Source organism: Cydia splendana, chromosome 10 (assembly GCF_910591565.1).
Source record: "Cydia splendana chromosome 10, ilCydSple1.2, whole genome shotgun sequence".
In the NCBI taxonomy this organism is placed as follows: domain Eukaryota; kingdom Metazoa; phylum Arthropoda; class Insecta; order Lepidoptera; family Tortricidae; genus Cydia; species Cydia splendana.
In genome coordinates this window covers 9,860,052-9,884,136 of record NC_085969.1, presented here as the reverse complement: position 1 = coordinate 9,884,136, position 24,085 = coordinate 9,860,052, and the positions used below count along the sequence as shown (strand labels likewise).

The following is a 24,085-nucleotide window of genomic DNA, read 5'->3' as shown; positions in this document are numbered from 1 at the left end:
GCAAACAACATCTGAACTTAAGAGGGGCCCAGGCCGCCGCCCGGTGACCTGGTGGTCAAACGTAGAAAAAGACCTCAAACTATTCCAGATGTCAAAAGAGACAATCCAAAACAGAGTAGCTTGGCGCAGAAGAGTGAGGAGGCCCGACCCGAAGAAGAAGATATATTTCCTTGAAAGTCTTTACTAAGCTATGTTATTATGATTTTTTTCACATTTTTTTGACCCATGGTTCAAGTTACGGGAACTAAAGGGGAAAACACAACTTTTTTTCTTTCAGATCGATTATTTCCGAAAATATTAAGTTGATCAAAAAATGGTTCGTGAAGACCCGTATTAGTTTTAAAAGACCTATCTAACGACACCCCACACTATAGGGTGGAAGCGTAGAAAAAATTCATCCCCACTTTAATGTAGAGCAGCCATATTTTTTTTTTCTAATACACAAAATAGTTCCTTTCATATAGATGACAGGAAACCTATTATAAATGTGAAATCAAGCGTGAGTCGGACTTAATGTACGGAACCCTTGGAATGTGAGCCCGACTCGCACTTGGGCGGTTTTCTATTTGAAAGCACTCATTTAACACATTTATTTAATACAAAAATAATCAATTCTACCAGCAAACATAAGAAAACAACTCAAAATTTGCATTTGATTACTTTGCCTCACATGTGGATAAAATGTAACTTATCAGTATTTGAAGAATCGAGAGAGCCTTTACCAGCCGGTGTGGTGAAAATGAAATAGCCGACCGCAGATTTTTTTTTTTTGCAGTAACAGATAAAGAAAAATTGAATTGAACCTACGGTCAACGATATATTTCAAACATTTACGTTGATACGAAATCTTAATAAAAAACAAAGTTTACTTATCTATCTATCGAATCGTAAACGAATTCGGAAAAAACACTGTTAACTTCACAGGTAAATAAATAAAAGCGCGAAGCGTCAAATCGCCGGACCCAGTCACAGTCAGTCAGTGCGAAAGAAATGTTTTAAAAGTTTATAATGTTTACATTGTTCACCGCTCGCGCGACTGCAAGACCGTGCAAGTGCAAGCAATGGTTTATTTAATGGCGTCAGAGGGCCTACCGCAAACCACGTTCGACATGCTGGCTCCCTGTCACACTTAAGTACGAAATTACACGCGCGACAGAGAGGCAACCCGTTCAACGTGGTTCGCGGTAGGCCCTCTGTACTCAACTTGCGGTTATTCATTAAACTTAATCAAAAGAAATTAAAAAAGTATATGCGTAAATAATTTACCCCCGGATAAAAATAACACAGTAATGTTTTTTGAGCGCTCATAAATCTCAAAATAACTGATGCAGTGCAATGAGTAGTATAGATACAGACAAAGAAATGAATCATTACACTAAAAAAATAACTACTACTATCAAACTAAATGACACCGTCATGTCAAGGTAACAAGTCTCATTTTGCCACGACTATTATAATAATCATGATGGTGGATGTACACCGCGTTCCTAAATAATACGAATTGCAGAACTACATTTGTCCAAAATTCGACTAGCTTCAAAAGTCACAAAAATTGCCTCAAGATCGTAACATCGTAAGTCACGCACATGTCACACGAGAAGGCGAAAAGTCACGAAAAATGTGACTTTTGTGACCATCTGGCAACACTGCAGGTTCGAGTATGACACTACTTGAGGGCACATTTCCATGTCCGCCCCGTCCGTATTGCCCGGCCGCACTCGGCTGGACTCTACGGTTGTGGTGTGTCCGTCAATCCTTGGTCCGGTCAAAATATCTCTTTCACGCTCACACTTAAAGTTACGGACCTTAGAGGATATAACCAACGGAGACGCCATGTCTAAAATTTTCGGTACAAAATAGTCTGCCGTTTTTTGCGGGGGAGGGGCACATCAAATATATAGGTACGTCATGTCAGATAAACGTCAGTCCATACATATGGTTGACATGTGGTTGACCATTGGCCGCCTTTTTTCGACAGAGGGGAACGCCTGTTAATGGCGGCTCCATTGTTAATTACTCCGAGTTACGGACGGACGTACGGCGGTCCACCTTACACACGATCGAACAGGCCTCGGACCGGACCAAATGTATAAAACCCGTAGCAGACTACCGCACCGCTCCGCGACCTTAGTGCGCCACACCCATAAGTTAGGCGAGAAAGAAATATATAGAATAATATTAAGAATTATAAATATAGAATAATAGATAGAAATACTTCTTTCTCGCTCTCACGTATGGGTGCGGCGCACCAAGGTCGCGGTGCGGTGCGGTAGTCTGTTACGGCTATAAGACTGAGTTAGAACTTCTATTAAGATATAACGTTTAAATAACACTTGCAAAATCTGGGGTATCAAAATCGCTGCCAACTTACCTTGGTCTAACTCTAACGACTTTAAAGCTATGCTGAGAGGTGGACGTTGATGATTAGATCGTGCAATTTTTGGCCGTGCATTCACCGGACTTCTGACAAAGACAAAGACAGTGACACTGGCAGGAGTGACAGGTGGCTATGTTTCAGAGTTCATTTATTGAGGTTATTTTTCACTTTCAGTGTGAGCGCCAAGTATTTATTTTCTGAAGTTACTATTTAATACAAAAAAAGTATTTAAAATGCCACAAACAGGCGCAACAAGATATCAGAAGTTTCTCAAATCTGAGAAATCGAAAACCAAGTTAAAGAATAAACAAGCTAAGAAGAAAGACTTGCCAAGGGGTACGAACGTAACGAAGACGAATTTTAAAGTAAAACAGATCGTAATAAAAGAGCAACTGAAACAGCATGGCGACAACGAAGCCTTGTCTGCTCGGAAGCTGAACGCGAAAGAACTCTTGTCGAGATTAAATCATTTTAACACCCATTCCTGTAAAGACGCCTTAGAAGGTATAAAGGAATTGATAAGCGGACATGTGAATGTGTTGGAAGACAACCTGGGTCAGCTCATTAATGGAGTGGCTCCATTGGTACTTAATATTGAAGCTGTTGTAAGTATTTTATCAGAATATTAAACATGCAATTTAAAATTTGTTTAAAAAGTTAAGTTCCTCTAGCATTTTAAGGTACAATAGAAAATAACATTCAATTCCCTTTAACAAAGCTCAGGCTCCAAGATATTTTCATTGCGTTAAAAATGCTAACAATTTTTTCAGGTTCGCAGAGAGGCTTTGAAGGTCCTACATTTGATGCTTTCTAATGTAACTGTAGAAAAAACAGAACCATTCTTTGATATTCTGTCCACTTACCTCAGGAGTGCCATGACACACATAGACAACAGGATTCAAGAGGATTCCCTACTGTTTCTTGATATCCTCCTCATTTGCTGTTCTGAAAATGTAGCAAAGGATTTCCACAGGATTATTCCAAATTTCTTAGATATGATTTCCAAATTAAGGGTAGATTCGAAGCCAGGAAGAACTCTGACTGTCAATTTGAACAGCCAAATAACTAGTGTAAAATGGAGAGTTAAAGTATTACACAGGCTGCAAGACTTTCTAAGAAAATATGTGGAACACAACAAAATCAATGTGGTTGACAAGGAACTTGCAGCCAACACAAAATTCTTTGACAGTTCTAAGATGAACCACTACCCCTTATTCAATCATAGTTACACAGCTGTATGCCATGTGTCATCATTTTCAGCTAAGAATACACAAGATGCATCAATTGATGAGGCTGAGAAATTCATAAAATACATTGAAACTTTAATGCCACTGCTTTTTGAAGCTTGGGTTGAAGTATGTGCCAATGCTAACTCAGACAAAAATATTGAAACACTAGTGAGTGAGGACTCGGCAGGGTTACTAAAGCGCATACTGGAAGTAGTAACATTATTGTGGGACCTGGTCCAATACCTTAACAAGAAGAATCCTCATTCTAATATAGAGAATTTGTTTAGGCAGAATTATCGCAAGTCATTCAGTCAACACTTTGTGCAACCTTTCCCATTTGCAACAAATATAAGGTCAAGACAACAAAGAGGGAACCAACCCAATTCAAACTTTGAGGATTTGATTACAGATCCCAAGTTAATTATTGAAAACTTACTCATTTGCCAAATGTTTATTGCTCTCAATCCAAATGTGCACATCAAAAATCAGAGCAAGGAAATAGGTTCAGTTCTCAATTACATGGAAAAGATATTTAATGAGAATGCTGAAGTAGATGTCAGTGATCTCCTTATTAAGATTTTAGATAATGTATTCTCTAATGATGTCAATAATTGGACTAGAACACTTTCCGTCATGGATGCTTTACTCAGAAAAGTAATATGGGCATACTTTAACAAAAATCTGCCAAGTCAATTCAGACAGAAGATCTTTTCTCTTCTATGTAAAATAGCACTCAGTGATAAATTGGCTCATTTTCATGCAAGTGATGCTTATGACATGTGGCTCAAGAACTTGCCCGATATTTTACTTGAGGATTCAGTGACTGTGCAAGTTGTTAATATCCTAAACAAGTTTGCTGTTGCCAATAACACAATCTTCAATTCTGTAGTTAAACCAAAACTGCACAAAATTATTGAAAACCTACCAAAAATTTCTGTATCTGACAGTGTGAACCCTACATGTTACTATAAGATTTTCTCCTTACTATATTGGATCAAGTGTTGGGATGATGCATCATTGAATTTACTGGAAAATCAGTTAATCAACAATGCTTATGATTTGGATCATGGGAAATATATTTTTGATACTCTGAGACACAGAAGTGCTACTAATAATGTATGATAGTAACAGCTCAGATAAGATGATGGAAATTTAATCAAGAATTCATAGTCATAGCATCAATGCAATAGTTTCACTAGATGGCGTTGACATGACACGCCATACAATTTGTTGTTTGTTGTGATACATCTGCAAATGCCTATACTGTATGTATGGTATTGGTACCAAGTCTGTGGGGCCTGGTGAAACTACTATTCTGATGCCATGAATACTTGTTTGACTGTGATAACTTCTAATAGGCATGTAAGAGGTTAAAATAAAATTATAAAACTTACAGTAGTAATTTATTTCAATAAACTCAAACACTCATGTAAAATTGTGACTCAGTCAACTAATAAAACATAATATATGTAATAGTAACAGGTAACAAAATTACAAGGTAACTTGAAAATGTGTACAAATGCAGTTTAGCAAATGATAGCACAGCAAAGTCATAATTATCAGAAAGTAAGGTAAGTCTAGCTGTCATTGGCACCCTAGTTAGTACCTAGTTTTGAAATATTGACACTAATAATTTACTTAAATATAAATAAAAATTTAACCTTTTAGATTACTGTTAGGGTGCCAATAACAAACAGCTTTATACCCTCCATTATGTACATACACATTACACATACATTTATCCAGGAAGAAGAAAAAATATATTTAACACATTTAATTTCCTAGGAACTTGACCATTTAAAGAAATACTGAATTTGGAGTAGGTACCTACATACACAAACATTGTTCAGGATAGTATTATGCACAACAATAGGTTTCCATTCAACAGCTAAATTCTATAAAATTACCCCTAAATCAGTGTATTATGCATAGTACTTTGCTAAATATTTACAGTGTTCAGTTAAGATATGACTGTAACTAGACGAAAAAGAGTCAGTATTTCAAGAGCCCACAATGAAAAGTACAAGTCTAGTAACAGTCAAGTGTAAAAATATGGGTGAAACTGCATATAACTTCTCAAAAATATGTCGAATAGTTCTTAATCCGCTGACATTTAAGACCTATGGGACATATTTTTGAGTATGATGTGTGCAACCATATTTTTACACTTAACTGTAATACAAGTTTAGCGTTTACAATCATTTTCATCTTCTAGTAATTTTATCATTTAGATTTAGAATGAGTTGCAATTACTAATTTGTAATATAAAATGAGTAACATTACAGATATGGGCCCCCAGTTCCCGTTTCAAGAAAACGTAATCCAAGCAGAAATCTCTTTCTAATAAAAGGAGTTAAAAAGAGACTTCCGTTTAGTAGTACATACCTACACGCTTCCTTGGAACGGGCGTTCGTAAACCATCATTTATTTCATGTTAGACACCCTCGTATCGTCGAGGCTCCCAGAATGATAGTTCATCATCACAAACATCAATGGCTATTATATCACATAACGAGTACAACCACAGTCCGTACATCAAACTTTACATTCGATACTGATATCAAAACAATCCCTTCACACACATCCTGCATTACTCGAGTAAGATGCTAAGATTGCTAAGTCTCGTGAGGACCTTTACGATTAGTAATAATACTACAGACATGCCAAGTCGAATAAGAAATCGTTGCAAATTAGAAGTTTCACTAGATGGCGCCGACAAGAAACATATACCTCAGTGGCGAGTTGGCGACATCTAGCGATCCCTCAATTCCAACTCCACCAATTATTTTTTAACTTAGGGTGGTATTCCACCTGTCCAATTTATTTGTCCAATGTGTATTTTGTCTCACATTTTGCACAATGAGAGAGTGAGATGCAAAGACATTGGACAGATGGGATACCACCCTAAAGCAGTCTTAGCACATCCATATATGTATATGCATTAACGGCAGACTAGTTATTTCTTTGCAATATGCATTAAATACTAATAGATATAACTACAACAAGCATTATTCCTTTAGTAATTGTCGAGTCGTTTAATGTTTCACATTTGGCAAATTTTGGCTAAAATTATAATCGCCAGGCTCCGGTGTAATCCTTGATAATGGCGTTAATTTAGTTAAGAAATAATTCATCTGATTAAGTAATTAGAAATACTAGTAACCAACATTATTGAGAATTAAGTTCTCATAAATAAAATTTGTAAACAGTGCATTTCATGCTTAAATGAATACTTGCATCGTGTTGAGCATATTCACTAGAATTTTTGGTGCCGTTTCAAACTTATTACTTAAGTGTGCGTCTGCAAAAAATATTGAATGCCATACAGCAAACATACAGTCCATAAGATGTTAAATATTCATTATACGGGTCGATTTTTTTAGACGTGTCCTTAACTGGAACACGGAACACCCCGTCGAATGAACTTCTAACAGCGCACGGACTTTTCAATTTACGATTAGTACCTATTCGTAAATTTCAAAAATTAAACACATTAAACTAACAATTTTGAGTCGAAAAGGACGACATACGGCTCTATTTATTACATGTCGTATTAGATGTAAGCATAAAGAAATCATAATATATATGTAATATAATTCTCTAAGTTTGGAAGAACACAAATCACAGAGCTGGCATACTTTCTAGTATGCAAGCATTGTGTTTCTACTAATAAAACTTGCTAAGCAATAAAATTTGCTAAAGCATGAAATTTAATACAGACGGTTTCCTGTATGTAAAGAGAGCTCATAATAACCAGACTATAGCCAGTCAACAAAGTACGAAGTTTAGTTGGTGTCGTGTCTATTGCGTTTTCCTTTTATTGGACTTTTTTGTGCGAGGTATGGTAGAAGAAGCCGTCAGCATTGCCTGGAAATAGAGAAATAAATTGAAAAATAAGAAAGCAGAAGCCCTACGTACAGAGACGAGTAACGTTTTTATGGAAATGGAGGTAAGTGCTGATACTAAAGACGGCTTTTTTAGGGTTCTTTAGTCAACTAGGAACCCTTAGTTTTTAGGAGTATATACTCGTCGTAGCTGGAGTAAAAGGACATTCCGCCAAAATTATAATTTTAAATAGGTACCTACAGTCAGTCACAAGTCTCAAAACTCTCAAATATATCGCAACCCATCCTAGGCTTAATATTTCCTTTGTAACCAAAGGGTTACAATTACAAAGGTATGTTGTACCATGTAAATTTGGCTACATTTTATGTCACTTTTTTGCACAATCTGATGCTGACTGTACCTACTTTTTTATGCTAGGGAGCCGATTTCAATGATAATATGATATTTTATGGCTTGGCTTAAAAATTCGACAGCTACATCCCTGGCTAAGTATCACTGAGTACCTACTGAGTAAGTAGGTTCTTATTTCATAAGATTATACATAGTACAAACGTTAAATTTTTCATTCTTTCAAAGTACCTATAATTACATAATTATTTATTGACCCTAACGGCTGCCCATTTACTCCAGCTAGTTAAAATTGCAACGTATTATCATATTACAATAACATAGGAATTGTTACGTGGAACGGATATTAAATATGTCCAAAATAAGAAAACGAATTAATCGGTAGGTGGTATTTCTCAACCAATTTACCAGATACACAATTCGTTCTTTACTCTAAATATAAGCATGGTAATATGTGAACAAATACAAATTAAATATGTTATATTTTTCATTTCGAACTAACTAAGCAACTAATTAAAATGATATCATAATCGTTTATGCGCACAATAAGCTTAGTTAATTCGAAACCTGTGAGAGCGGATACTGTTAATAATTCACACCAGTGTTAGTATCAAATAAATACACATCAAATACGACACTTCACGCTAAATAAATACTTAGATAAAAATAACACTCAATACAGTTTAAGTATGATATTAATTTATAACAGTACCAGCCAGTCATTATGGTATTTGGTAGCGCTCACGCCATGCAACAAATAAAAACAATAGTATAATGAAACATACGTTCCGGTCGCGCTGCTGCAACGAGAAAATAGGATAGAGGAAGGCTTCAGACATCTGTACTTTTCGATGCAGTAGGAATATCATCGTGCAACGAAACAAACTTATATTCTGGGTGACTCTCAATTTTCGCTTCGATCAACTTTTGTAAAGCATCACTCTTTTCCATAATGTCATGTGATATGACTTCGCTTTCAAAATCGGCAGCGTCAACAAAACTAACTTGATCATCGGCGATAGATTGCGCATCCTCCTTCGGTGTATCAAATGGCGTATTTATGTCAACATAACTTTTATAATCAGTTTGTTGGTCATTACCAGATGACCTTCTGCTATGCGACCGGGACCTCGATGACATTGATGTAGTGTCGGTTTTAGACTTATCGTCACTTTTATGCCAGAATGCTAATTTACTTGGCAGTTGTAACAATTTGCCAATCCCTGAACTATTCCCTTTAGGGATTTTGTTGGGTGATTTAGATTTGTGACGTCGTTTCTTTTCCGCTATTGGATTAACAACCTGCAAAGTTTGATGTGAACTAATTTCTTTAAGAGGTCTATTTGGTAAATTGCTCAGGATGTCATTCAGGCTTTCTAGCGAAGTTGTGCCGATTGAAATACCACTCTTTAAAGCTTCAGATTTACCTTCTGTAGTATCTGCTTTAGGTGGTGGTGGTGGTGGGGGTGCCCTACCTTTCCCATATTTACCTTTAGGTGACTTAGATTTACGTTTACTCCTGGGAGAGTCCTCTGGGGTTCCAAAAGAAGCTTCGTCTTCGCTTTCTGCGGAATCATTCTCATAAGCGGATGTATCTAGGCTAGTAGAATCAGCTTTTTCACCTTTAGATGTACACATTTGATCTTTAGACTCTTTAATTTCATATTTAGATGCATTAGTTTCAACTTTGAGTACATTCATATCATCTTCAGATGCATTATTTTCACCTTTAGGTACAATAGTTTTATGTTTAGATGCACTGGTTTCATCTTTGGGTATATTAATTTCATCGTCTAACATATTCTCAGGCTTCGCTCCAAGATCTGTCTTTTTACAACCCATTACGTTTTGATCATTCGTTGTAGTCTGAACGTTTTCTGTCTTTGATAGTTCGTTAGTTTTACTGTTATTGTCATCATTTTCAGTTGCAATTAACTCCTCACTTTTATTTGTTTTTACTGCTTCTGTGTTATCTATATCCGCCTCTGCGTTTTCAAATATTTCCTGAGGTTCTTTGTCTGGCGAAAGTTTATTTTCGGAATATTCGTCAGTAATATTTTCAGTTTGGTCCCTCGTATTTATATTGGATTGATTAAAATTTGTACCTACAGGATAATTTCCTAAGACTTGTATTATTCTGACTTCATCTCCTACGTATTGATATATAAAGGGAGGATCAGTATGGGAGAGGAAAAGGTGAGAGGGAAGATTGACTAAGGGGGGCATATTCGCATATTCAAAACTATCGTCGTCTGGAATCTCCTCGATGAATACTTCGTTGTCCTTTAATTTAAATAAAAACTTAAGTCTATATCAAGTATAATAAGCAACGAAGAAATAATCTAGTAAATGCATAAACAGACTTGTAAAAAAATTTAGAGAAATATTTAAGAAATAATTTAATTTTAGGTAAAAATAGAACAGAAAACATGCACACAAAAAACTAGAAACGTATAATTATACTACTTAAATAACGCCAAATCATATTAAGTTACCTAAAATAATTCTACATTAAGTATAAGATTAATAAATCAATCAAAGTACCATGTCTTTCAATTAGTATTTTATTTGATCTAATTTCTTATCGTACGTTAGGCTGGTAAATATTCCATCTGTCCAATATATTGGTCCAATGTATATTGCGTCTCACATTTTTGCTTAATGAGAGAGTGAGACGCAATGACATTGGACAAAGAAATTGGACAGGTGGAATACCATCCTTATATAACTTATTGTATGTACGTCTTACTTACACACAGACAGCAAGTTAACTTAGAATACATTTATAAAATCTCCATTGTCATGCATCCATAACACTACATATAAATTGTTGATTTAAAAGGTTCTACATAAAGTCGATATTTCTAAAGGGGCCCACTGATTAACAGTCCGCCGGACGGTATCGGCCTGTCAGTTGTTCGGAACTGTCAAAATTTTGTTCTAAGGGCTGATTAAAGACGGCGCGCGAACTCGCATGCGATTTTAGTTACATTGCGGACTGTTGGTTACGTCCAATTCAACCGACCGATCAAAAACCGCAATGTAATGAAACTCGCATGCGAGTTCTCGCATAGTCTAAATAGGGCTTTACTGACAGGCCGATACCGTCCGGCGGACTGTTAATCAGTGGGCCCCTTAACTCTCCGCCAAATAGTACTGTTTCTCTCACCATCAGCAGATATATCGCAACATGTACTTTAACGTCCTGATAAAAGAGATTTTGTTCAGATATTTGTGAACACCTAGGACGCTCCGATATATCTGTGGGTGACTATATAAACCATATGTCAATCACATGCAACTGTCATTTTATTGTGTATGGCATTGACGAATTCCCTACAAATTAAAAATGACGAATTCCCTATATAAAAATGTGGCAAGAGCCATAGACGTCATCTACGAATAGCTTTTATCTTATGCAATGGGGAAATTGCATCGACAGTTTATATGTCAGTTATGTTTACCCGATTCCTGTAAACTTGTTTATAATTTTTCTACAAAATGAATGACATTTAGGTAATATTTACGTTATAACGTTAGCCAATCACCATATTAATAATTTTATATAGGTAAATAAGTTATTATATCCAGCACCATTTCTACCCTGCGCCGTTACATTGAGTTGTATTTGCAGCGTATTTTTTTACGGATTCATGTTAAATTTAAACTTTTGAACGCCAAGTACACCTGAAGTCATCGTTACTAGTCGTGCCCACAGCGCCAAGGACAACTGTAGGTGTTATGGCGGACGCTGTAAAAGTAACCTTCACACTTTCAAGTAAGGTTTACATTAGCTCGCTTGCGCCCGGAACCTTGGCGTTTTGAGTGATGTTTGTGTTTATAACATAAAGCGTTCAAAAGATTAAACACTTGTATGGTTATCTTTGCTCGTCATTATTTATTTTACGTTGCAAAGACAACTCATTTTTGACCCGTTACCAAACCATTTTTTTAAATATCAGCCTATCTACGTCGCACTGCTGGGCACAGGCTCCTCTCATGCGCGAGAGGGTTTGGGCTAAAACCATCTATCTTAACATTATTGTCAAGTAACACATACGTTACATGCGAAGATATACTCCCAGTTATATTTAAGCATAAGTGTTACATACCCACTCTATTCAAAAGTTATTTTGTCTAATTCATTTCCAACTAGTTAATAATTCCAATATTAAATTATTTCGTTGACAGATGTTTTTAATACGGAAAATGTTCGCATAAATTTTAAACATTAGGTTCGTGCCTATCTGACATTAGCGCGGATTACTAATTCGCAACGGTAGTTATGCCTTTGTTCTGATATCGCATACATCATACAAAATGTAAGCCACTGCTCTAAAACTTAGTATTAAAGTTAATTTTGCCTGCCCCAGAAGCACTACCACCAGTTTTGACATTGACAGATACGCTCGCGTCTAAGTAACTTATTTTCTATGCATCTTGCTCGTGATCGCATATTAGTGCAAGCGAGATGTTTGGAAGGAATTTACGTAGACGCGAGCGTATCTGTCAATGTCAAAACTGGTGGTAGCCGTACAGGGGTAAACAAATGCGATAGACGTTCGTCATTGTTCATTTACAGTCAGCAGCAGAAGTAATTAAGGGGGCTTGTTTAATGATCAAAGTGATCATATTTATAACAGAACTATTGAGTGCAGTTTTTAAACTTAATAAAAAACTGTTTGCTTAGGCAATTCCGTTGCCGACTGAAAAAAATCGCAGGCGCAAAGCAATGGCCGGTCCAGTCTCGACTGGATTTTCGATTTGGTAGATTTAAACGGCTCGAAGTAACTTGATGCAGATGATATTTAAAAAAAATTATATGTACTTCCAAGTCCGTGGAACAAATGGAAAGGGCTATAAAAATGGTTCACGTTGTACAAAAATTTCAATCAAATCCTACTAATTATACAAACTTGAAAATATTGAACAACATAACCGCGCCTACGACTTTAGGCTATCTTCACGTCGAATGAGAGTCCATGAGAGCGAGACGGCTCTATATAAGTGCATATATCGTCTTGCTCTCAAATGTGAAGACTGTCGTGTCATGAACGAGCATTAAAAAATTACCGGACCTCGGCAGCCTGCGGCCGCTTGATGGCGGTGACGGCCGTGCGCGTGGGCCTCGCGCGCGCGCGCGCCGCCGCGCCGACCGAGCCGGTGCGCGTCAGCGACGCGGAGTTGTCCGCGCTGGAGTAGCCGGAGCTTATGTCTTCGGTGGATTTGATGTGGCTGCAACAAATTAACTAGTTAGAGGCGTTTGTACCGACCAAAATCTGTGGACTGATCAGTCACCCGAGTAGAGAGGGGCAAAATTTATTCGAATAACGAATAACTAAACTAAGTGTAACAATGTTATAATGAATGGCTCTGTGCCCTAGACAGGGACAGGAACCGGTTACCTTAACCGGGGTTTTTCATAGGGTTATTTTAGAGGTGTTTATAAAAACCCCTACCATAACGGTAACCGCTTAATAAGGTAACACTTTGATTCGGTAACCGTATCAGATCGAGTTAACCTCTGTTACCGGTAACCGAAATAAAAACCCAGTCTATTCAGTTACCTCATTATGAGGTTTTTGACCAGTTCAAACGATTGTAATCTTTACGCACACTTAAATTCAACTTATTATTGAATAACCGAGGTTGGCATGAGCGGTCTATGAAGCCTCCAGCACAAACAAGTTTTTTTGCCTTTCCTTTGTTTATCTTTATACCTACCTATGTGGTGTGTTCTTATTATTATATTATAATTAAAATAAATAAATTAAATAAGTTTAATAAATTAAATAAATTAAATAAATTAAACAAATATAACAAATCAAACTAATTCAATAAATTAAATAAATGAAATAAATTAAATAAATAAAATAAATTAAATAAATTCAAAAAAATAAATAAATTAAATAAAATAAATAAATAAATTAAATTAAATAAATTTAATAAATAAAGTCAATAAAATCAACAAAATTTTATTTATATTATAAAATAAACAATTTTTTTAGTATTTTTTTTAGTTCTGACGGCACATCACTAAAACTACTTTAATGTAGCAAACCAGTAAGCAACCGATAATAAAGGTTACCATAACTGAATGAAAACCTGTTAAAAACCCTTAACAAAAACCCTATCGCGATGGGGTTTTGAGATTAACTCGGTTAAAGGTTAGGGTTACCGTTTCAATAAGGTTACCATTACAATCAGGTAACAGTATGATAGGGTTACCGAATGATAAGGTAACCGAATCGATTGGGTTACCGAATTGATAGGATTAAGCGTAAAGAGGGGTTTTCCGGTCCTTGGCCCTAGACCTCGGGATCCCCCACATAGGGTCGCCAGATCGAAAGGCGCTATTATCGGGAAAAAATATAAATTTTTCGGGGTTTTGGGACTTAAGTCGAAAAAAAAAACATTCAAATTAAAGTACATAATTGTATTAAAAACAACGATATTTTACATTATTGGCACTACGCTCGACGCGGGTCGCTCGCTCGCTTGACGACAGTTCGGAACTTGAAATTATTGTTTTATAACGTGAAGCTGTTTTTCGGGACAATTTTCACTTAGTCGGGAATCAGGAGCACATGTTAAAAATCGGTAGAATCCCGCTAAATCCCGACCATCTGGCAACCCTACCCACAACTCCGCATGAAGAATTTCTAAAAACTGAATCGACAAAAATATTCCATAAAATTATTCAACCTGCTCATATTTCACGAGAATCGGTCGATAAATGCGAGCTGTAGGGGAGAATAGTCGAACATACGAAAGCATTTCTGCCCAAATTAAAAAAGGAGACGCTTCGTTCGCGCAACATCATCCTTGACGACTGGTCTGGCCTAGCGGGTAGTGACCCTGCCTGCGTAGCCGATGGTCCTGGGTTCGATTCCCGGTAAGGGCATTTATTTGTGTGATGAGCACAGATATTTTGTTCCTGAGTCATGGATGTTTTCTATGTATTTAAGTATTTGTATATTATATCTATCGTTGTCTGAGTACCCACAACATAAGCCTTATTGAGCTTACCGTTGGACTTAAAAATAGTCAATTTGTGTAAGAATGTCCCTATAATATTTATTTACTTATTTATCATGTTCACTCGGTAAATTAGGTACGTGTACAACCAATAACAATAGCGGACTATCAGTATCGTCCAAAAATAAGGTCAGCTCATGTAAGGCTTCATCCTCGATGCAGTTATGACTCATTAGTTATGAGAAACTGGCGTGAATTAGCGCCTTTGTTCTTGTCGGCCAAGCAAACAAAAGCAAATGTTAGGTACCTACGTACCTAACATTGGAAAAGGCTACTGTAGGTATATACATGTACAGGTAAAGTTTTAATTTATGACCCAATTCGTACCTTGTCACAGTGACAATCAATAAGAAAGTCGTTAGAGAGCTCATATTATTGTCACAGTGACAAGGTACAAAATAGGTCATAAATTAAAACTTTCGACCGTACTAACGAAATTTCCAAAAGAGCAGTTACCTAAAATCTGGCTCGTCGCCCCGTGCATTCCGCGGACCCCTGACTTCAACGTCCACTTCTGAGAAATACATGGATGTTCGGGTGTTGGACTCGGACGCGCTGCGACGTGTGTTGTAGCCGCTGCTGTGATAATAATATAGTGTTAAAGGTTGAGGTCGAACCGCGGCAGGGACACATGGAATAAGGCTCAGGCTATCTAATCATCATCTAATATAGTTTTGATTTTAATACCCACCCGATCTAAATTATTGACAGCTCTCATTTTAAATGCTAGACTAGTTATACAACGCAAATTAATTATTAAGTACACGTTAATTCTCATTTTTTTTATTGTAGACCCGTGTGTTGTAAGCCCTGGTGGCCTAGCGGTAAGAGCGTGTGACTTTAAATCCGGAGGTTGCGGGTTCGAACTCCGGCTCGTACCAATGAGTTATTCGGAACTTATGTACGAAATATCATTTCATATTTACTAGTCGCTTTGCGGCGAAGGAAAACATCGTGAGGAAACCGGACTAATCCCAATAAGGCCTAGTTTCACCTCTGGGTTGGAAGGTCAGATGGCAGTCGCTTTCGTAAAAACTAATGTCTACGCCAATTCTCGGGATTAGTTGCCCCCATTGCCTCCCATGAGCAAAATGCCGGGACGACGCGAGGAAGATGATGAGACCCGTGTGTTGTAACCGCTGCTGTAATAATAATATAAAGGTTTAGCCGGAGTCGAATCAGGCCAGAAAGGCAAGTTGGTGAAATAGACGTCTGACCAGCAGACTGTAGCTCTTGCGAATTTATCGCGTTAAACCGCACCCCTTCTGAAGTTTGCTATGGACTTCTTTAATTAGTATTAGTTATTATCTGTACCTCTTAACGACGCGGCGGATCATTCTAGGCTCGGCCAAGACATCGTCGGCCTCGTCTGCCCCTCGCTCGTCGCGGACCTCGCACTCGCTCAAGTCAGAGAGACTGTAGCTCTTGCGAATTTGTCGCGTTAAACCGCACCCCTTCAGAAGTTTGTTAATTAGTAGTTTTAATTAGTAGTGTTATCTGTACCTCTTAACGACGCGGCGAATCATTCTAGGCTCGGCCAAGACATCGTCGGCCTCGTCGGCCCCTCGCTCGTCGCGGACCTCGCACTCGCTCAAGTCAGAGAGACTGTAGCTCTTGCGAATTTGTCGCGTTAAACCGCACCCCTTCAGAAGTTTGTTAATTAGTAGTGTTATCTGTACCTCTTAACGACGCGGCGGATCATTCTAGGCTCGGCCAACACATCGTCGGCCTCGTCGGCCCCTCGCTCGTCGCGGACCTCGCACTCGCTCAAGTCAGAGAGACTGTAGCTCTTGCGAATTTGTCGCGTTAAACCGCACCCCTTCAGAAGTTTGTTAATTAGTAGTGTTATCTGTACCTCTTAACGACGCGGCGGATCATTCTAGGCTCGGTCAAGACATCGTCGGCCTCGTCAGCCCCTCGCTCGTCGCGGACCTCACACTCGCTCAAGTCGGACAGACTGTAGCTCTTGCGAATTTGTTGCACTAAACCTCCTCCGCCCTGTGGGGATTGTTATGTTAAATACAATACAATAATAACAATTTGTTTTATAACTTTTCAGAAATTTGGCTTCACAGAATCTTGTGCTAGAATGGTAGAAATCACTAACTAATTTTTTAACAGAATTTGATTTTGATACTTATTTCATTTATGGCAAGTATAAAATTAAGCTGTTTGCGTTAAGCGTCAATTTTTTTTTTATCAAACCACCAAATTTTTGTTAGCAATAGTGAGACGTAAACTAAAGCCAATATGCATAGGAATAATTCCCGGTATAATAAACACAGATTACAGTTTTACGAAGTATACAATATTTTACAACAATAAACATCTAACTAGTGCTCATATGGACTTTAGTTTAAAAAAAAAACAGGTAAAACCATACTTACATTTTTGTGATCATTATTGTACAATGTTTTGGCAAAGCGCATGCAACCATCGTACTAAACTATTACAACAAATGAGAAAAGCCAAAAAATAATTAATTAAGTTTAATTTAACTAATTCAGTCACTCAAATCAAGTCTAAATGATGTAACATACATGTGCGTTTACATTACGCATTAAACTAATAATGAACCTATCTTTAAAATAAAGTCATGTAGTATAAAATTAAAAATCGACAAAATCGTCTTAACATTGACGTGATGCGAGGTTTTGGATTTTAGATTGAGCATGCGCGAGAATTGTAATTAATGTAACAAAATCGATAGTAAATTAGCAGGGCCACCGTGAACATTAAAAATCAAAATGTTCTCTATTTTCCTGTCTGTGTCTCTTTTATATTAAAACGAAAGACAGATAGATAGATGAAAGTTTGATTGTCGATGCTCGTGGTTATACTTATAGCCTAGGTACCTAACAGTGGCGGAGCGTTCATACTGTTCATAGTAGTTAGGTACTTGAAGGAGAAAAGGCAAGCCAAGTCCGGTTGCCCAACGAGCATACGTATGACGCCATCACCCCTGTTACCTAATTTAAATGCGAAATCAAATCGCGTAATTTTAAGCTAATAATATACGAACAGTTGTTTATTACATGGTAAAAATTGTTTACAAGTTTAAATAAGAATGGCAACAAAGCTTACATACAAAATTAAGGTGCAGAAGTGCAATGGACACTTAACAGTGCGATATGGAACTAGTATTGAAATTTCATGTTTTACAACTAAATCGAGTACCTACGAGATCTCTCGGTCAGTGATACGTAAATAACGGCATTTGAAACTTTGGTATTCATATGGTTACAAATGGGTATTAGAAATTAACTTCCTAAACGAGCAAACTTGATATGTTACGTCAAAATTTACAATCCACTGGAAAGTTAACATAACCCTAAACATAGCCTAAAATCGTTCTACATCACAGTTGAGTTGAGCCGCGAACATCAGTCGACAAGTATTTCTTTGCTTTCCTTTTCGATGGCGGTCTGACTTCTGGTCCTTCGGCCCCTGGACTTGCTTCGGGGTCTAGTTTCCTTTGCGGTTTTACGTTTTCTGACCACGTTGCCTCGGCTGCGCGCCGAGGATTGCGGCTCAAAATCGGGGTCATTGGGGTCAACGTCGTCGCCAGAAAAGTCGTCGTTGTCGAGTTCGACTATCTCGACGATGCCGGGTAGATTTCGGTCGCCGGCTGGTCGGTAGTCGAGGTCGTCGTACGTGTCTTGGTAGCCATCGGGAGCGTCGCGACCCGGCAGGGCTCTGCGCTCTTGCTCGGGACTCGGCAAATTCAAGTTCTGCGTGAAGCAGCAATGGAAAGGATATCGGAATAGTACGGTGGGAGGGGGAGAATTAAAAAAAAGCGTGTTAATAAAATTAAAACAAAAAGTGAAATTAAATTAAGCGACAAGTGGTAAAACGACATCGACGTGAGTGTGAAACTGGGCATGCTTGATAACAAGTGGTAGCTTTTATTGGCGCTCGCTTGCACTGGTGCTATAGAAGTGCATTGGCTTGTGAGTCTTTCATACTAAACACGGCCGCCAAATATAAAAAAAATCACAAAATCTCCTTGCTCGCACATAATCATTTTGACATCGTGTCTGATTACTGGCGTTAAGCGTGTGCGTCGGTAATAACACTAATAACATGTAATTGCGAGCGACTGGTCGATGTACGAAATTCCTAAGACACGGTGGACAATTAACTACGAATGGCAGGTATTTTAACGAATACTAATTGTAAAAAACGAGGAAGGTATGTATATTATTCGAATAAATGAAAGCGGTTATGTTAAGCCGCATATCTTGTTTACTTAACCTGTATGTCAAAATTAACTGCAAACCGTTTAGTAAACAATATACAGTTTCCATAGAAAAACTCAGAAGCCTTAACCTGTTCATGAAAGCATAGATTAGCACCATACTTAGCAAAAGCGAGATTTTTAGAGTGCTTCTAAACAAACCAATTTGCGTGTTGTGATCGAGCATGCCGTTTCGTTGTCTAAGTTTATTGACATCTACATGACAACTACTTGTAAAAACTGCTAGTAAAATGGCGAACGCAGGTAAAGGGTTAAAGTCCACCGTAACCCTTGTTTAGAGGTCGGCCTAAATGAGAACTGTTTTGTTATCTGATGTCATTTGTTTGAGTGCACTTAAATTTCTGACTCATACGGACTATTATTTGATAAGAATTGAGGTAAAACTAAATGGTAACCTTTAGGCCCGCTTAGTGCCTATGAATGGTTAAATAATCGCTTTACAGATTGAAACATCCTGTTAAAATGTAACTATTATTTAAATCCAAAAACATTACCGTAGGTATTGTGTCCTTAGTAGAGTAGTAATATGCTTATGTCTTGGACTTGGATGGAAACAGTACCTACCTACACTGTGCAATAAGGGGAGGAATTTCTAGCCAATATTATTAAAGGGAGTCAAATGGAATCCAAGATTCTGGTAACTCCAAAATTCATCATTTGGCCATAGCGCTATATATTATATACCACGTGTCCCAAAATTCAACGATAAGCTGGCACCAGAAGATGGACCTGCTCATGACTAGTCGAGGAAAAAAAAAAAACCTCAATTTATTATGGAATTACAAAAAAAAAATCGACACCCCTTTAACGACCATGTCTACAATTTTTCAAATATTTCTGTTTTTTTTTTGTATCGGCAACCTAATTAGCACTGCTATCCACCACAACCCTTACAAATACCAGAATACATGTAGTTACGATTTTCATTTTTTTTTGTAACTCCATATTAAAGTGAGATATATATATTTTTTTTTCCTCGAGTAGTCATGAGCAGGTCCATCTTCTGGTGCCAGCTTATCGTTGAATTTTGGGACACGTTGTATATTATTATGTGATTGTGAGCAAACGCTTATTTCTTTAAAATAAGGATGTAGCTAATGCATGTCTCCAAACATCGATGAAAAACAGTTCTCATTTAAGCAATCATGAGTCGAAGCATGCCATTAAAATATTACAAGCTAAGTAATGATCGCATAGGGTTGTCAACTCACCTTAATGGCTGTCTGCATAATAACTGTGGTGGCGTAGTTCACGCCCTTGGTGCCCAGGTTGAGCACTGTGTGATAGCCCTGGTCTTTGGCCTTTGCTATGTACTCATCTATCTCCTGGAAAAATATTAAAACTTTATTAAGAATACATTACTTACATATCAAATAAACAATTATAAATATAAAAAGATCCATATATGATATGATCCTGTGCATTAGGTAGAAACGGTTTTTAGTTTTGATGTGTTATGGTCTTATTATGGTTTCCTGTCAGCCCGTAAATGGTGGACTTAACGTAGCCACATCAAAAATTGTAAGTACGCATAGCTTTCCTTATTTATAAATGCAACCAATCAAAAGACAATTATCCTTAAAGAGACTAAGAGACGGTTTGTTATGTATCTATAAGAATTGGGTTATTCGTATAATTTATTTCCTTAACACAAAACATAAACAAACAAAAGATCACAAAGAAAAGTGTTTGTAGTAAAAATACACACCATTTAGCATCAAATGACACGTTCGTGTATTATAATGTATATAATATCTCTCTAATTATTGTTTCCGGTTTACGGCAGGTATAGGTACAACGGTACTGGAGCATACAATGGATCATATCATCGTATTATAATGCTCAGAGCGTTTATTGTAAATTAAAGCGGCCAAGGATTTATTTACACGTTAATACTAACACTAAGCAATGTAAATCAATGACTCTTAATCAATCTTCTGAATAATCTACAAACGAATGATGTATGTAATACAACGTTTTTTTGGCTAAACATAGGCTTGAGTTTTTTACCACACTTTAAACGGTAAGATTTAGAAATACATACTTAATCTCAATTGATGATAATTTTATTAGGTACTCTAAGTGCCTGGCATAAAACTTCATGCCAATTAAAAAAAACAATAGAAATCGTTTTACCCTAATAGGTAATAAAAATAACACTTGATTTTAATTTCCTCTATTTTCAGCAGCAATTAAAAACTTTCGCCAGTTTGAAATAGCGTTTTATGGTACTGATTCGCCTACATCAGTAAGATTTAAATTAGTTGATCAATACGTACCTGTTCTCGCCTGCACAGCGCCGGGTGTACAAACTTCCTGTACAGAATGGAGGAGCCTTTGGTAGCAGGCGAGAGGAGCCACAGCACGAGTACTATCTTCACCTCGTAGTAGAATGGGAACCACGACAGGAACACGTCCGTGAACGTCTCCGTGCACGTGAACAGTGCGAAAACTATCCAGTACATCATCCATTTTACCTGGAAAACATTCAGATTATTATTTCCATGTTTATGAAAGATACTTCTGGGTGGGTAGAAGCCTAGACGTGCAACTCGCTCATACGATAGTCCGAGTTCCATTACAAATTAGTCTGACAACTGAGGAGTGTTCCTGAACCTGTCAGATCGCAATCGCCTTCGCAAAAACTTGTTCGTACGTAATATGCTGGAGTATGTTATGCAAATCCGATCGCAAAACGGGATACAGCTTGGACAATGAATTTTCGAGTTATCAAATGTTCAAATGCATAAAATGTCTGCGGAATCAGAGCTTGACAAAATAACAGGTGTAAAAACATTGTTTGACAAACCGGTATCTAAAGATGCCTGCCTTCGGGAGGCAGCGAGACAGAGGAACTAGAACGTGACATGTGTCTTTAATTGTAGTCACCTGCTTTTGCAGTTGACACTTGCGCCGACTAAGTACAATTTATTTAAGTATCTATTATAGTTTCTTCTTCTTCTTCCTCGCGTTATCCCGGCATTTTGCCACGGCTCATGGGAGCCTGGGGTCCGCATGACAACTAATCCCATGATTTGACGTAGGCATTAGTTTTTACGAAAGCGACTGCCATCTGACCTTCCAACCCAGAGGGGGAACTAGGCCTTATTGGGATTAGTCCGGTTTCCTCACGATGTTTTCCTTCACCGAAAAGCAACTGGTAAATATCAAATGATATTTCGTACATAAGTTCCGAAAAACTCATTGGTACGAGCCGGGGTTTGAACCCGCGACCTCCAGATTGAAAGTCACACGCTCTTACCGCTAGGCCACCAGCGCTTTTTGTTATCTATTATAGTTTATATGGGCATTATTTTCTAACGATATCTATAATTGATCAAATATCGAGTCGACGTTACGTTTGGTTTGAGACCATTTACGGAGCGGATACCTCCCACGCCGAATTGGCTCGGTAAGGATGGTGGTAAAAACGTCTTTTATGGACACTATTCTTCAAGCTAGTGGGTCGTTTGAAAGTTTGATGAATGCGTTAACCACAAAATGCTTAGTCATTACTTGCTTCATTACAAAATGCTTAGCCTTGAAGATAAACGCTCATTGTGTAATGTTCTTTAATATTTAGCACTAATCTACATTATTACCTGACATAGGCCGTGTCGAGAACGATTTATTTTGCATTTAAATCTTAAAGTCAAAGAAGTCACTGTTTAGAATGTTGTTAACATACATAATTGATGCTACGCCGGTTAGCATTAGCATAACGGATGACAATACGCTTTAATCTTCACATTAGCAAACAAACATCAAAGTAGATAATGAATGAACCTTTTACTGCTAGTTGCTTTGTTTCTGTAAATAAAAAGGGTATAGCACCGACACGGTGCGCTAATTGCCGCATGAGGGAGGTAAAGGACACGCCGGGAATCGAAGCGTTGCTAACAGCTTGAGCGTAGACCCATGACAAGGCTATTAGTTTCAACGTAGTTACGCGACTGTTTTCAATGCGCATTTATTGTTACTAGGTACGTAGTATCAATAACTACTACACAAACTAGGTAAAAGTTATTTAATAAAAAAGGTTTACTTACGTATTCTTTCAAGTTCTTCGTCCGTACAGCTTTATATGAAGCGTAAGCCGGGTAGAGGGTCCCGAATACCAATCTGCAAAACGGATACAGCACCAGATAAGATATCATCCTTGGGGCGAGGAATCCGATGATTAGGGAAAGGATAGTAAAGTTTCCAAACGTCACACTAGGTACGCATTTGCTCAGAGCAAAGCCTAAGTTCACGAAGAATCGACGCAGGACTCGATCTCTCGGGCCGAGAGAGGAGTCATCGTCGCTTTCTACGACGTTTGGGTCGTACGCGACAAGTTCACGGCCGGTTTCGAGTGTGTCAGCACTGTCAGCAGCGAGACGAGCGGTGCCTTGCTCGAACTTGTTGACAATGAGTCTAACGCTGGACAGTCCGAGGCTGAGCGTCGGCAAGCGATGGTCGTCACGGTTACCGCGCGCGCCTGCCTCCATGGAGACGGTCGAACCGCGACATTGGAACTATACACGACAACTGCACTAATTGATTACGTCTGTCCGAGCGCGTTCCCGTACGGTTTTATAAACTGATGCGCACTAGCATGTTGTTTTATTGATACTGAGTGTTGAAGATCTCTTGTACCATGATTGGCGTGATGCGGAATAACTGAATCAACAGCATTTGCAATTTGGAATGCTAGTTGTTCTACATGGCCGAGAGCACGCAATAGCTACTTGGAAAAGCTTCCACTTAGTGGATTTAGACGTCAAATACGTTATGTTTGAATGCGCAATTATAATGGTCAGTTATTTCAGTTCTTTATTAGTCTGCCTTGTTTCCTTATGTATTTGGGTTTGATCAATACTATTCAGTAGGTATAATGATGATGTTTATAAAACTATCATTAAAAACAAAATGGAAACAATAACCAAATTAATAAATATGCTCATGTTGTCATATATCGTTGACTCGGCTGGCAAAGGGATGGCACAC

The 24,085-nt window shown here is 37.9% G+C and overlaps 2 protein-coding genes and 1 long non-coding RNA gene across 3 annotated transcripts; 1 reads left to right on the top strand and 2 right to left on the bottom strand.

The window, feature by feature from the left end:
* The first annotated feature begins 2,529 nt into the window (after positions 1 to 2,529).
* LOC134794239 (testis-expressed protein 10 homolog) lies at positions 2,530 to 4,999 on the top strand. Its single transcript, XM_063765991.1, has 2 exons — positions 2,530 to 2,982; positions 3,148 to 4,999. Exons 1-2 carry the CDS (start codon positions 2,611 to 2,613, stop codon positions 4,726 to 4,728), a joined length of 1,953 nt encoding a protein of 650 aa, XP_063622061.1. The 5' UTR covers positions 2,530 to 2,610; the 3' UTR covers positions 4,729 to 4,999.
* On the bottom strand, positions 4,997 to 23,849 carry LOC134794267 (uncharacterized). The gene is made up of 8 exons (XM_063766029.1): positions 23,146 to 23,849; positions 21,376 to 21,573; positions 20,308 to 20,421; positions 16,694 to 16,836; positions 15,295 to 15,414; positions 12,879 to 13,035; positions 8,586 to 10,083; positions 4,997 to 7,473 (listed from the first exon to the last, which is right to left on the bottom strand). Exons 1-7 carry the CDS (start codon positions 23,584 to 23,586, stop codon positions 8,632 to 8,634), a joined length of 2,625 nt encoding a protein of 874 aa, XP_063622099.1. The 5' UTR covers positions 23,587 to 23,849; the 3' UTR covers positions 4,997 to 7,473; positions 8,586 to 8,631.
* Positions 11,457 to 12,869, bottom strand: LOC134794271 (uncharacterized). Its single transcript, XR_010144653.1, has 2 exons — positions 12,348 to 12,869; positions 11,457 to 12,178 (listed from the first exon to the last, which is right to left on the bottom strand). It is a non-coding gene; the product is annotated as an uncharacterized LOC134794271 (long non-coding RNA).
* Positions 23,850 to 24,085: the final 236 nt, after the last annotated feature.

What these genes read in the sequence shown, in the direction of transcription:
- LOC134794239 (XM_063765991.1), top strand. Translation starts at nt 2,611, where the DNA reads ATGCCACAAACAGGCGCAACAAGATATCAGAAGTTTCTCAAATCTGAG. An exon ending in TACTTAATATTGAAGCTGTT is followed by an intron (nt 2,983 to 3,147) that starts GTAAGTATTTTA and finishes CAATTTTTTCAG; the next exon opens with GTTCGCAGAGAGGCTTTGAA.
- LOC134794267 (XM_063766029.1), bottom strand. Translation starts at nt 23,586, where the DNA reads ATGGAGGCAGGCGCGCGCGGTAACCGTGACGACCATCGCTTGCCGACG. An exon ending in TTATGCAGACAGCCATTAAG is followed by an intron (nt 16,837 to 20,307) that starts GTGAGTTGACAA and finishes CAATCCCCACAG; the next exon opens with GGCGGAGGAGGTTTAGTGCA. An exon ending in AGCGGCCGCAGGCTGCCGAG is followed by an intron (nt 10,084 to 12,878) that starts GTCCGGTAATTT and finishes TTTAAATTAAAG; the next exon opens with GACAACGAAGTATTCATCGA.